The sequence below is a fragment of the Erithacus rubecula genome (genome assembly GCF_903797595.1).
Source record: "Erithacus rubecula genome assembly, chromosome: 13".
In the NCBI taxonomy this organism is placed as follows: Eukaryota; Metazoa; Chordata; class Aves; order Passeriformes; family Muscicapidae; genus Erithacus; species Erithacus rubecula.
This window is the reverse complement of record NC_136665.1, coordinates 8,566,883-8,579,716: the sequence shown is the minus strand read 5'-3', so window position 1 is coordinate 8,579,716 and position 12,834 is coordinate 8,566,883. Positions and strand designations below refer to the sequence as shown.

General features: G+C 39.8%; 1 protein-coding gene across 1 annotated transcript in view; it reads left to right on the top strand.

The window, feature by feature from the left end:
* The first annotated feature begins 2,041 nt into the window (after nt 1-2,041).
* Nucleotides 2,042-12,834, top strand: part of IL17RD (interleukin 17 receptor D) — a 41,159-nt gene continuing 30,366 nt past the window's right edge. Inside the window, exon 1 of the mRNA XM_079316683.1 lies at nt 2,042-2,264. Coding sequence (XP_079172809.1) covers nt 2,139-2,264 — 126 coding nt within the window. The 5' untranslated portion in view covers nt 2,042-2,138. The remainder of the gene's footprint in view (nt 2,265-12,834) is intronic.

The window sequence follows — 12,834 nt, the reverse complement described above, 5'->3', positions numbered from 1 at the left end:
ATGGTTTAGAAGATTTAATTGCAGATCAATGGCTTTATGTTCAACAGGGAGTCCTTGCTTGTCATAGGTGGTTATAGGAAGCAGAGGTATTTACTGACCTGTAAATGGACTGTACATGTCTTTCTTTCTTTAGCCATGATGCTGTAGTATTTAATATCCTTTGTAATTCATTCAAACATAAAAGGACTAGTTGTTTACAGGTTTTACGCAGCCTGACTTGATTTGAAATAAAAATGCTCATATAGTTTTCAAGTGTTAGATTACTTCTGAGTAATGCAAGCAGAAAGTAAGGCAGGAATACCAGACAGAAATGTGTGATGTACAGTGAGAAAATGTGCTAAACTTCCATTCTGGCCTGGATGTATTTGACCATCAAAAAAATCTCATCAAAAAATCAGTGGAATTCTACCTGGAGACTTACTATTACCTTTTTCAGAATTCCAGCCTGCAGGGGTAATGGAGATCAAAAGTAAGAACCTTTTGATCCCAGAGCTGCAAACAACTAATCTCAAACTTTCCAAAAAACAAACAAACAAAAAAACAAACAAAAAAAAAAAAAAAAAAAAAAAAAGAAAAAGAAAGAAAAAAATGTAATTCCTGTTCATGTCACAATGAAGGACTATAGCCATCCTAAAGTCACAAACCTGTTTTCAAAGGTAACTGTGAGTGCCAGAGTTGTGATCCATCAACTTAAACAAGCAGTTTGAGAAAGCTTTATTATACTATTTTCACCACTAGTCACAAAGGATGGAAAACCTATGATAGGTGTAAAACAAATAGTAGTTAAAAATTACCAGCTGGTCATGTTTCCTTTCAACTGATTGCCTTAGTGGTGATTTTACATACTATTTTAATCTAAACTGTAATGTCTTTTATGAAATACAGATGTGTTTGTCTGTTTCATTAGGATGATGTTTTTGTCCAGGATCAACCATAGCAAACAGAATGCATTAAAATCAAGGTTTTCAAAATAACTGGATTTAAGTAATATGTAAAAGTGATGTATGAAAAGGTCCTGGGCTATCTCATCTAAAACTGAACTTAGGGCTACTTTGAGCAGAGTTAGGCCTAGTGATCTCTGAGATTTCTTCCAAGCTGAATTATCCTGTGCCTTCAAAGGAACCTTGAGCTGCTCTGTCTCTAGTATGACTTTGAGGGAAAGGGGTGGAAATTGATGTAACTTACTGGTATATTAGACTTCCTTGCATTTGATATTTATCAGAAATGTGATTTATTTTATTTTAAAGTGTTTTCATCAAAGCATGTAATATCAGAATTAATTCCAGCTGAAAAAGCTGGAATATATTCTTCCAGCTTGTTTTCCTTGATTAAAGAGTAATTAGAAAGTAGCTGTGGGAGCTGGAGGTGTTTAGCCTGGAGAAGAGGCTTAGAGGTGACCTTATCACCACTTACAGCTACCTGAAAGGAGGTTGGAGCCTGTGGGGTCTCTTCCCCCAGGCTTTAACTGGACAAGACGACACAGGCTTGAACTGTGCCGGGGGGGTTGAGGTTGGACATTGGGAGGAATTTCTTCACAGTGAGGGTAATTGGATTTCCGAATGGGCTGCCCAGGGAGATGAAGGAATCACTGTCCCTTGAAAATTTTAAGGAAAGATTGGACATGACACTTGTTGATCTCGGAGGTGTTTTCCAACCTAATTGAATCTGTGATTCTGTAATCCGTGAAATCATGTCAAAGATCTATGACTGATCTTCCTTGATACCTCTCTTCCTTGCAATGTAGAGAGTGGATCAGGAATATGGTACCGCACCACGGAACGACGATGGGAATTCGGCCAGGTGCTGGCTTGACCCGTTTACCTGCAGGAAGGCAGCAGCAGCAGCAGCCCGCCGCTGTCCCGGGGAACGGGGGGATTGTGAACTGAGAGCTCCCGGGAAGGGAAGGGTGCGGAGCAGAGCAGCCGGAGGGGATTCCGCTCCCTCCCATTGTTGCCGTTTGCCAGGACTGGAGCGGGGCGGGGGCGGCGGGGCCGGGGCTCGGGCGAACCCCCCGCCCCCGGGCCGGGCGCGCATGCACACACAGGCACAGAGTCAGACCCGGACAGACCGACAGACCGACACACCGGCGGCAGCGCTGCCCGCCCTGCCCCGCCGCCGCGGCGGGCTCGCTGCGGACCATGGCCCCGCGGCTGCAGCTCGGGCCCCTGCTCCTCGCCCTCGCCGCCTGTCTCGGCGCTGCCCGGCTCGCTGCCGGAGCAGCCGGCGGCAGGAGGGGCCCGGCGGCCGAGGCGTGCGCAGGGAGGGTGAGTAGAGCGGAGCGGAGCCGGGCTGGGCTTGCGGGAGATGCGCGGAGCTCCGCGGGCTCTGCAGCCGCTCCGGGCGTGCGGGAAGGAGCGAGCGAGGGAGAGAGCGCGGCTGCCCTGGGGACACTTCTGCAACAAATAACGCTGCCCCGGGGCTCTGCATCTGGAAGATAATTGCGGCTGGGAGAGAGGGTGGCATTTCCCGGCCAGGGATATTTATTGGTTTCTCGCCGAGGGGGGAGGCAGCTCGGAGCCGGCGAGTGTGAAGAAGTCACTCAACAGGTCCTTTACCACCAGCGCTCTCCACTTCCCGAGCCGACCTGCATAAAAGCGATCGCGGGGGCTTTGTTATTTTAATGATTCGAGGCCGGCTTGGGGTTTTAGCTCCGGGCCTGATCATTATACAGAGGATGTAGGAAATTTACGGGAGGGGGAAGAGGGGAGGAAGGTGATAAACGTTTTGTTACTGGTCTCTGCCTTTTGTTCCCGTTCCTGGTGTGTTTTGCTGTCAGACTCTTCTCGATTGGTTCTCATACTGTTTTTATTTTTAATTTTTTAAAAATACACTTTTAGTAACTTTTGAGTTGTGTGTGTTGGTTTGTTCCTTTCCTTTCTCGTGATGTCTGGTTACAGGTTTAGTTGAAGCGTGGTGATACGGGAATACTGGAGGGAACACAACTGACTTTCATTGATTTTCCTTTTTGTTAGACTGTCACTAAGGATTTTCTTGGTTTCAGATCAGTTCCTTTGAGAACGTTGCTGAAACACGGAGTTCAGAAGTTTGTAGGACATGGTTTAGAAAGGCGAAAGCATCGGGAAATATGTAAAAGAATGAAAAAAACAAACTTCAAACCCTGATAAAGCTTAAGATCTAAACCTTTGTGTTGGATGGTTACAGGTTTAAATTTCCCTATTAGGTCCTTTTAACAGAATTAGCAGTAAAATACTTTGATTCAGTATGTCTATTGTGTGTTTCACCACGGGCAGGGTACTCCACAGGCTCATAAGACCACTTTATATTTGTGTCAAGTTTTGCATCTTGTATTAAGTAAATATCACTATTACAGGTCATAGTACTCGACTTGTAATGGACTTGACGTATATTGACGTTTATAGAATTATGCCGATGCAGTTTGTTCTGGATCTGTTTTTTTACTTAGATCAGCAAAACTGACACTCTTTCCAATTAGTATAACCCCCCTTTGTCTTTATTGCTCACAACTAATGTACCATTTTAGCTTATACAATATTTGTACGAGTTTCTGTTTTTGTTGTATTTTCAGCTACAAGTTCAGACTTCCCTGGCCAATTTATTAGATACTTTGTCTTACTGTGTAGTTATAATTTTGTGGTCTGATTTCGTAATACCACCCTTGCACATGATTGCCTCTGTAATGCAGGCAGGACAACATTTATTAGAGTAATGACTGCAGGATGGTCCCCATTGTCTCAGTTATGTGGTATTTATCTTGGGCTGCATGTAAGTTTTGAATAGACTTGACATACTATTAAATGACTGATGGCCCCTCTAACACATTGTCTGCTCTGGAGCAGGGCTGCCTTTGAAGTAGTACCCTGTAGGAAGTAAAGAGACTATTTGCTCTATTAAAATTCCTTGGTATTTCCTCTGTTTAACCACAGGCCACTTCCCCTCTGCCACTCTAAACACTGCAGGGACACTGACTGATTGAAAAGACACAAGCCCTAAGTAATTGTATCCTATTCAAATAGTTATTCTTATTGCAGGTTATTTATAAGTAGTCTCTAATTAATGTATGTTAAGGGCGTGAATAAATCTTAACATTTTATATAGAGAAAGTAAAAATGTCTAGTTTGTATTAAATGAAGTGGTTGAATTGAGGTAGTTCTCAAGGGCATAAATAATCTAAAATATATAATTTAACTTTTAATGGTTGCTCAAGGAGAAATAAAATGTAGCTAGCTGGGTTTATATGTGCATTTAGAAACATGCACATTGGGTATTTTCCTCTGCTTAAATTGTAAATGTGGGTTGCAGTTCTCTATGGTGGATCTTTTTTTCATCATTTGGGTGTTATTTCTGAGAATCTGTGTTCCATTTTTCTCCATACACACAGAGGTAATATACATGAATGCACGTGTAATGCACAAGTTTCTTTCATTGTACCAAATACTGTTTTAAGTGTCCTCAATATTTTGCAGCAGTAAAAAAGTGACTTAATGAGAGCATATTACTGGACTATGGTGAAAATAATTTGATGAGGAAGTATTTGTTGGCTTTCTTCATAGCTCCTGAAATTATTAATACTTACTGTTTTCAAAATGAAAAACTAAAGGACATTCTAGATGTTATTTTTTTTGTTTGTTTTACAACTTCCATCACAAAATATATTTATAACCTGTATTATTCATCCTCTCTGATAATACACTGGCCTTGCAAACTCTACATATGTCTAGCAGGAAAACAATTAATACCAGGACAAGTAACTTAACATTACTGTGGCTAAGAATTATATGATTTCAGTGTAGAATTCTTTGCTTGTAGAATAGTATTGCAAAGTAATTTTCCATATGGATGATCTTAAGACCTCATATGCATACTTTTATCCAGAAAAAAAATAGTTCAGAGAAGGGCCTGTTTTAATCTAGAATAAGTGTGTCCACATGGGGAGCTATTCTGAAAAAGTAGTTCCTGAATTTTTCTCATGCTGTAAACAAGCCACGAGGTGCACAGAGAAGACAGACCTGTGATCTGAGGATGATTTGAATATATTTCAGATTCATTTATTCAGTGTTAAACACATGAGCAACTTTACTCAAGTTGTTTTGTAGATTCTAATGGGACTACACATATGAGTAATTTTTTTCATATGTTTAATTCCTCTGAAGTTCCTGGCACTGAACCGTGTTCAGTACAAAGCTTAAATTTAATGTGACTGCATGATGAGAAAGAATAAACAAGCCAGCATTTTAGCAGCCCTCCCCTCCTCGTTAGCCCAGAGTTGTACCTTCCTTTGCTCTGCTAAGCAAAGCTTCTCAGGCTGGAGGGTTCTGTTCCCGTGCATTCTCCCTGAAACTCCCTGGGTCCGTTTCTATGCTCTTTATGTAAGGAACTTTTTATTTCCTTTACACTTCAGAGCAGGGACACTGAAGATTTCCTACTGTTCCACTATTGGGAGCTCTGCCTGCCTCATTATTTTTTAGGCTCATGCTGCTATGTCCCTACATTTATCTCCTCAAGTATACCAAAGTAGGCTTATGCTGCTCCACAGTTAGGAATCTACCAGGCACAGAGCTAGGCCATACAGAAATACTTCTCCCAGCTAAGGACATGTTGTGGGAACTTTATTTTGGAGGAAAAATACCATGTAAAATGGTAAGAAATTACCAAAGTTTAAGTTTCTCCCTTCTTTTTCATGTTATTTTCTAGCAGTTAAAAATCCCAGATTTTCTCTTGCAGAGTATTTAAAAAATTTAAAAGGTATTAGGCAGAAGACAGACCTGAGATGGAGCATGGAGATGTTAATGTTTTCCATCAGGGTGTCTTTAATCTATAGACAGTTCCAGAGCTGCCTTAAAGCTCTGCAGACCAGATGCCAGCAGTTCACTATCTTCCATTTTTTGGGAATTTATAGAATCAATAGATTCCTCTCCCTGGCATCCAGAACAGTGGCATTTCAGAATTGATGAGATGTGTCACTTAAAGCTTCCTGAGTTCTGTGATTAGATACAATGCAACGTGTCAAATGCAAGGCTTTGCAAGCATGGTCAGTCATACAGCTTGGCATCTCTCCTTTAGCTTTGAGTTTGGCTGCAGGGTCCCTCCAGGGTTTGTTTTGGGGATCTCTTTTGAATTTCATTTATTGACTAATGTAGCAGAGAATGAGACCCCATTCCTACTCTAGTGTCAAAAGGTGTTGATGACAATCTGCCTATTTAAATTAATTAAAAAATGCACAAAGTAGGATAAATATGTTCATTTTTAAAGGAGCAGATGACTGTTTCCTCAGGAACTGTGAGGCTGTACAGTTTGATGCTGTGTTTTCAGAACGAGCATTCAAATACATGACCTAGAGGAAAAAAATATGGAAACATAGGTTTATGTAATTGAAACTAACTCTCAGTATTAACAACAAAATTGTATATTTCCTTATGTGTTTGCATGCAACTGGGCAATCTGAATATGATGATAATTCATCAGCTGGTGACTTCACAGGGCTTCTGCAGTTGAACTTGCTTGGCATGTTGCAGATTTGCTTGATTTCCTCTCTAAAGTGTCCCTTTCTTTAGATGCAGAACTCCACTCCCTATCTTACTTCCACTCAAAATCTGCTTTTGAGTAAGTACAAGTGTAGAAACTGCTGTATCAGACCTGTTAATTTAAAATCTTGACACATTTATTTAAGAACAAGTTCTGCTTTAATGGATTAATACTTTATGGTGCACTAGTGAAAGGATGTTAAGCTGTCATGACTAGATGATACTAGCTTTTCTTTTGTTAATTATTTGTTAATGTTTATGTAACATTAATGTTACTTACTTAAAGCTGCAACATTTAAAGGGTGTTTAATAAGGACCGGCTGTCTTTTCCAACAGATCAGTCTAAATGATGAAACAAAGCTTTGATGTGAACTTGCCTGCTTAATTATGCTCCAAGGCTGAATTTTACCCATAAATTTAGCATGTGTTTTTAGAAGCAAACAAGAGGAGTGTGTAGTATTACTACAGAACTGTTAAGCTTGAATGCTCTTTTTAGTTTTTTTATTGTTTTGATTTTATATTTACTGGTATGAGTATTATGAGGTGTATTTGAAATACATTTTTTCTAAAAGTGTAGGTTAGTGCTGATGTTCCTATAGCAGTTTTTACATTATTGTTTTTATGTTTAAAATTAATATTATGCATTAATACATAATACACCTAAGAAAAACCACATATGTAGTGGTTTGACTTACTTGAATGCTTATTTTTTATATCATTATCTCTATATGAATTATAAAAGAAGATTGAATGAAAGTGTAAATTACAGTAACCTGAAATAATGTTAGGTCTGTACATCTGAAGTACTTAATTTTAAGTTATGGTAATGTGAGACTTCATTTAAGGGTCAAAATTTAAGTGCAGACTTGAAAAATTATTTTATTCTTTCGTGCATATAGTATTTTATAATTGCTTCACTGTCCTGTTTGTCCTCCCATCTCTCCTCAAAAGGAGTGGCACATCCTGACACCCAATATTTCTATGTGATTTTATCATAAAATCCTTAACCAGATATTTACTTAGTAAAGCAGTGAATACAGGCATATGCCAGGAGTGGATAGGCTCATTGCAATATTCATACAACAGAAACACAGGTATTATCACTCTGGTTAGCTAAAATTCTGCCAGCCAAACCAGGGTATAAATGTGTATTTTTACATGCTTCAACTTGTTTCTCTTAGTAAATTGTACTTTCAGTGTCATGTCTAAGACACCGTTTATGGATTTTAAACGTACATGGTTCTCCTGTCACCTCTCATCTCTGCATGGCAGAGTCCAAGAGTGTGAGGAAAATATAGTGTGCAGGTTGGGATTTCTCCCAAAGTTTGATTTGGTTATTAAGAATACTTAAAGTTGGATTAGAGTTTTATCAGGCATCAGCATATGTTCCAGGAGATACTGTATTCTCTGAAATTCTTTCACTTGAAGGGTGTTACAGTATTATGTCACTATTGGCTTTGAAGAAGTGTTCTGGACATTCTGTTGTTATTATTCCTCCTTGGGCTGTTATTCAGCAAGACAGTAAATCTCCTTTTGGGGCACGTCAGTCATACTCCAATGAGCCCAAATAAATTTAAGAGGTAGCTTTGTTCTAGGAGGTTCCATGTACATCAGGTATCACCTGAAAGCACAAACTCTGAGATGTGTGTTCTGGTTGATTGAGGAGAACCAGACCTGTGTGTCCATGACTAATCTGAATCAAATTTGTACTTCTTGGTGTCCAGCACACAGTGGTGGCTGTGCAGTGCTGCCCTGTGTGCACCTGGGGCACCTTTTGAGTCTCTCCCAGGCCTTCCCTTCCCTTTCCCAGCTGCAGCAGTGCTGAGGGCAGTGCAGGCTCTTGGAGAGCAGTGCTGCTGGAATCTCTTCTCCAGCCTTTGTATTGAGAGGATCTCAGCAGGCAGAGCTGGGTCTGTGCTGGGCCCTGGGTTCACAGGACAATGGGGGGCTCCTGAGGAGTGAGTGGAGTTCAAAGGGCTCCAGCTGAATGTGTGTACCGGGCCATGATGGCTGTGAAAGGTGGGTTTTACAGCAGGACAGCATCAAACAGACCTTGAGGCTGCTGTCTGGAGGACATGAGCTGCAGATCTGCTTGGAGCTGCACATTCTGGGCTTTAGGTTTCCAAATGATTGATCTGTAATGATCTATCTATATGATCCTTTATCTCACAAAATTGTGTTTAATAACCATTTCTATACACCCTGTTATATGGCCCTGCTGGATTTTCCTCATGGTTGGTGGGCAGACTTGGATTTTAATTTCTGACCTTGCCTATGTTCTTCACTCTTATATCAGTGGGAGTGACTAGGTATTTCTGATCTTACTTCTGACTACATTCAAATCCAACCAAGCAATCAATGACTTCCCTGACTTTTTTTGTATACGGCTGTGGGAAAATTCCTGGTTGGCTGGCTATGAATTAATGAAAATCCTTAGAATGCTTCACTAATGATAGCTCCTGTGGCTTTAAAAATGCTATTCCTTTTTTTAATTTGAGAGAGGTCACAGAGGTTTACAGAAACTAAGAAAAGAAAACATCTGGTTGTGCTCTGTAGATGACTGCTTTTGTGTGAAGAAAAGTTATGGCATCGCCTCAGCATCAAACACATTCAAGGTGATCCTTTCTAAGAACCCTTTGCAAGAGCCCTCTTTGCTCAAACTGTGTTTTCTAATTAACTTTGCTTTGTATTTTCAGATGGAGGATTTTAGTTCTCCATGGAAATCCCAAACTCATTGTTGCTTAAAGTTCACCCTACCTTTATAAAATTTATTTTCCTGAGCTTTGTAATTATAACATAACAATATTTCCATATATTTGCTAATGTTTTCTTTTAAAAGCTATGAAACTCCAAGAAGAGCAGGCTGCTGGATTGGATTCTGAGAATCATGAAAGGAAATTTGTTCTGTGTTTGCTTATCTATACTGAAGTTTCAGTTAACTGTGTGTAAGATACTGAAGAGTAATCTGGTTTGTGAAAATCCCATTTTTAAAACCTTAATTTTGCAGGCTAAAAGAGAATGTTTTTTTCCCCCCAAATAATGCAGATTAAAATTATATGTGAAGTTAGTGTAGCTCAAAGAAAAGCATAATATGAGAATGTTTAGGTCCAAACAGTTACTCCTCCAAAGTGTTAAAATTATATGTTACCAGCTGCTCAGGTAAGAATCTGTAATTCCAGGAGTGACTGGCCTGGAATCAGAAAGCATTAAAAAATACAACTTTAGAAACTTAGAATGGTCACATGTTCTTTATATATTATACAGTGATTTAAACAAATTGCAAGCAGGCCTCTGTCATCTGCTTGTAGAAACAACACCCCAGTCTGCTTTCCTTTCAAACATGGAAAACTAAGGAATTTCTTTCTGGTTTTATTGGGCTGTTTTGTTTAAAGAACTAAAACCCTACCTTTTAAAATCAGTGACTTCTGTTTTGATGGGATTTTCCTTCATTCTAAGATGACTTCATGAGAGCTGGGCAGTGCAAGCCTGTCCTGGTCCTGGCTGCTCTTTGTGTCTGTGGGGATGTTACTGCCTGCTGTGGAGCTCACAATTCCCAGAGCACATCACCTCCCCTGTGCATCCCTTGTGGGGAGGGTTTGGGTTTGGCTGGTGTCCTCAGCAGGGCAGTGCTGCACAGAGCCAGCAGGAGCAGGACTGGGCACAGCTGGGCAGTGGCTGGCAGGGCAGTGGCTGCTCCCTGGGCTTTGTTCATTATTGCTGTCTTCAGTCTCACTGAATGTTGCATTGGTGTATCCTGGAACAACCCATGTAGTGTGTTCTTGTGGAGTGGGGAGTGTGCTGTCTTTGTTTATCCCACAGGAATAACTTCCTTGATTCCAACCTTAATGATTCTGGGATTTTTCTCCTCCTCAAAAGTACCAGAGTAAGTTTGGTTACAGCTGCCCAGCTACTGAACAATTCCATTCTTTTCCTCTGTTTGAGCTGTTAAGGTGCCAGTCTGTGTCTTGTCTCAGAGCCCTGCCTGCTCTGCTTGCTACTCCTCCAGTTTCTGTGGAAATCAGTTTTATGTACCTGTCTGGGCTTGTCCCCAGTTGTAGGCAGTAGCAACAAAATGGATGGAAGTTGAAACTGGCAAATTGTGCAATTTTTGCTGAACATAGAGGGTGCTCTGTCTGGATGAACTTTAAATACAGTGTGGGAAGAGGCATTGCTGGATTACACACCTTTTTGACCAAGTTTTCAAGTTTAGCCTTGAAGTTTGAGAGATACAGAGTGTAAATGGGTGATTTAAACTTCACTCTCAAAGTCTGAGCAGTCCCTTAAAAGCTTGGAGTGGGATTCTGAAAAATACTTGATTGCCTTAACTCCTATTAACTTTTGAATGGGATTTGTTCACTTTTGTGGCTCAGGGGTGTAGATATGTTTTATATTGACTCAGCAGTGAAGCTGGTTAGTGAAATTCTCACTCCCATCTGTTTCCTCTCACTTTGGTGTTTGCCCTTCCCTCCTCATGTGCTTTAATGCACCTATTTGTGAGCTGCAATGTAAGCCACATTTTTAAAGCAGGTTGAATTGAAAGTACCCCTAATTTTTTTTTGTTTGGTTTGGTTTTCCCCATTTCACAATTGCAGTAATTTCAATGGCATGGATAAAATGAGGTGTCCAGGCATTTATGTTAACTATATGTTCAGAATCAGTGAGCAGCAAGGAGGCAGAGGAGCTGGACAGGGGAGTCAGGAAATCCCCAGGCTAATTTTGTGTTTAGGTCCAGTGTTCCATGTTGCTGTTCAGATGCTTTTAACATTCCCACCCTTAAGTTGTGTTAATTTTGATACTCTTAAGGGTATCTCACTGAAGAATTTGAGGTTAGTATAATGAGCATATAAATTATTCTACATTTTTCATTGAGTGTTTTTTAACAGTGAGGTTTTCACAAGCAAGAAGATGATAATGTTTCAGAAATCACTTCAGCATCTGTTGAAGTGCAGCCAACTCCTTAGTGGAATACAGAGCTCACAGTAATGCTATCCAACCCTTCCTGCCAGGAAATGAAGGGTAGTGTATTCATTTGTAACCCAAGGGGGGCACTTCACCATCCAGCCTATAGTTTGTGAATGCAATTTGGACATCTTACCACTAACATTACAGAAGGACCCAGTGGATCTTATTAACTCTATTTCTTGTTTTGCTCTGAAGACAGCATCTCTTATTAATACAGTGTCTATGAGCAAATTTGTGTAGTTAGGGAGTGCAGTTAAGGATTATTCCCCATTATAAGGAGCTTTCATTTTGTTTACTCTATCAAAATTTTATCTGAGTCTCCTGGCACTGTTCACAGAGCAAGTGTTAACAGCCCCAAAAGGAGGAAAGGCCAGATGGATAGCCTGATCCTTTAGTAATTGAAAGAATATCTAGGATTTTGCTTTTTCTGTTGTTTAATACAAAAAGCTTAGCTAAGATACTTTTCAAAGAGCCAGTAAAATGATTTGTTGCATAGTTACAACTTTGCTTACTGTTTAATTCTCTGTTTTGAGCAAATTATGTTGGTGATGTTTAATAATTAGCTTAATTTACCTTCTTACAGGAGGAATAGGTTAAGTAGCAAAAGAGTTGAAATAAGAAACAAAAAGAAAAAACAAACACCTAACTCAGCCAGACCCTTAACAGGTGAAAAGTTATTTTTCCATGCTTCTTCAGAACATCAAAGGAAACAAAACCTTTATCTTTTATTCATTAGCTAGGAATAATGCAAGTTGGGATAGCTTAGGTTTCTCTTTATAGTTGCATTTGTAAGAGTAATTCACTAATCATGCCATTCACTTTTGGGGTTCTTTTTCATTAAAGACCACTGGCCGTGAAATGTCATGCAGAGGTTTGAAAATGGGACTTTCAGCTCAGTAAAGAATGAGCTGCAACGACAGAAGTTTCTTTTTATTACCTTCTGGCAGTAAATGTAGGAATCAAAGCCCCAAATAAATGATAGAATAACACCCAATATCATCTAACAATGCTGGTAGCTGTAGATGATGATACTCAGTGTAACCACATTGGATTTGGTTTACATCTTTTAGTTATTATTTATTATATTCCATTCAACCTCTGAAGCTCCAGAATGCAAAGTCCAGTAGTTTATCTACGTGCTTGTCTGTGACTCAGATTTCTAGGTGTGATTCCTCCCACTCTGGTTAGGTTTTACTGCAACAACAAAAAAAATTGTTTCCATGTTTATATTTTACCATTACATCCAAGTAGTATTCCTGTTAAAAGCTATCATTTCTACTGGAAGTGAAACTTGATGATCTTTGGATCTGCTTCTCAATTTACTACAATAATGTGATTGTATTTTATATCCTACTGTTCAGTGTTTAGA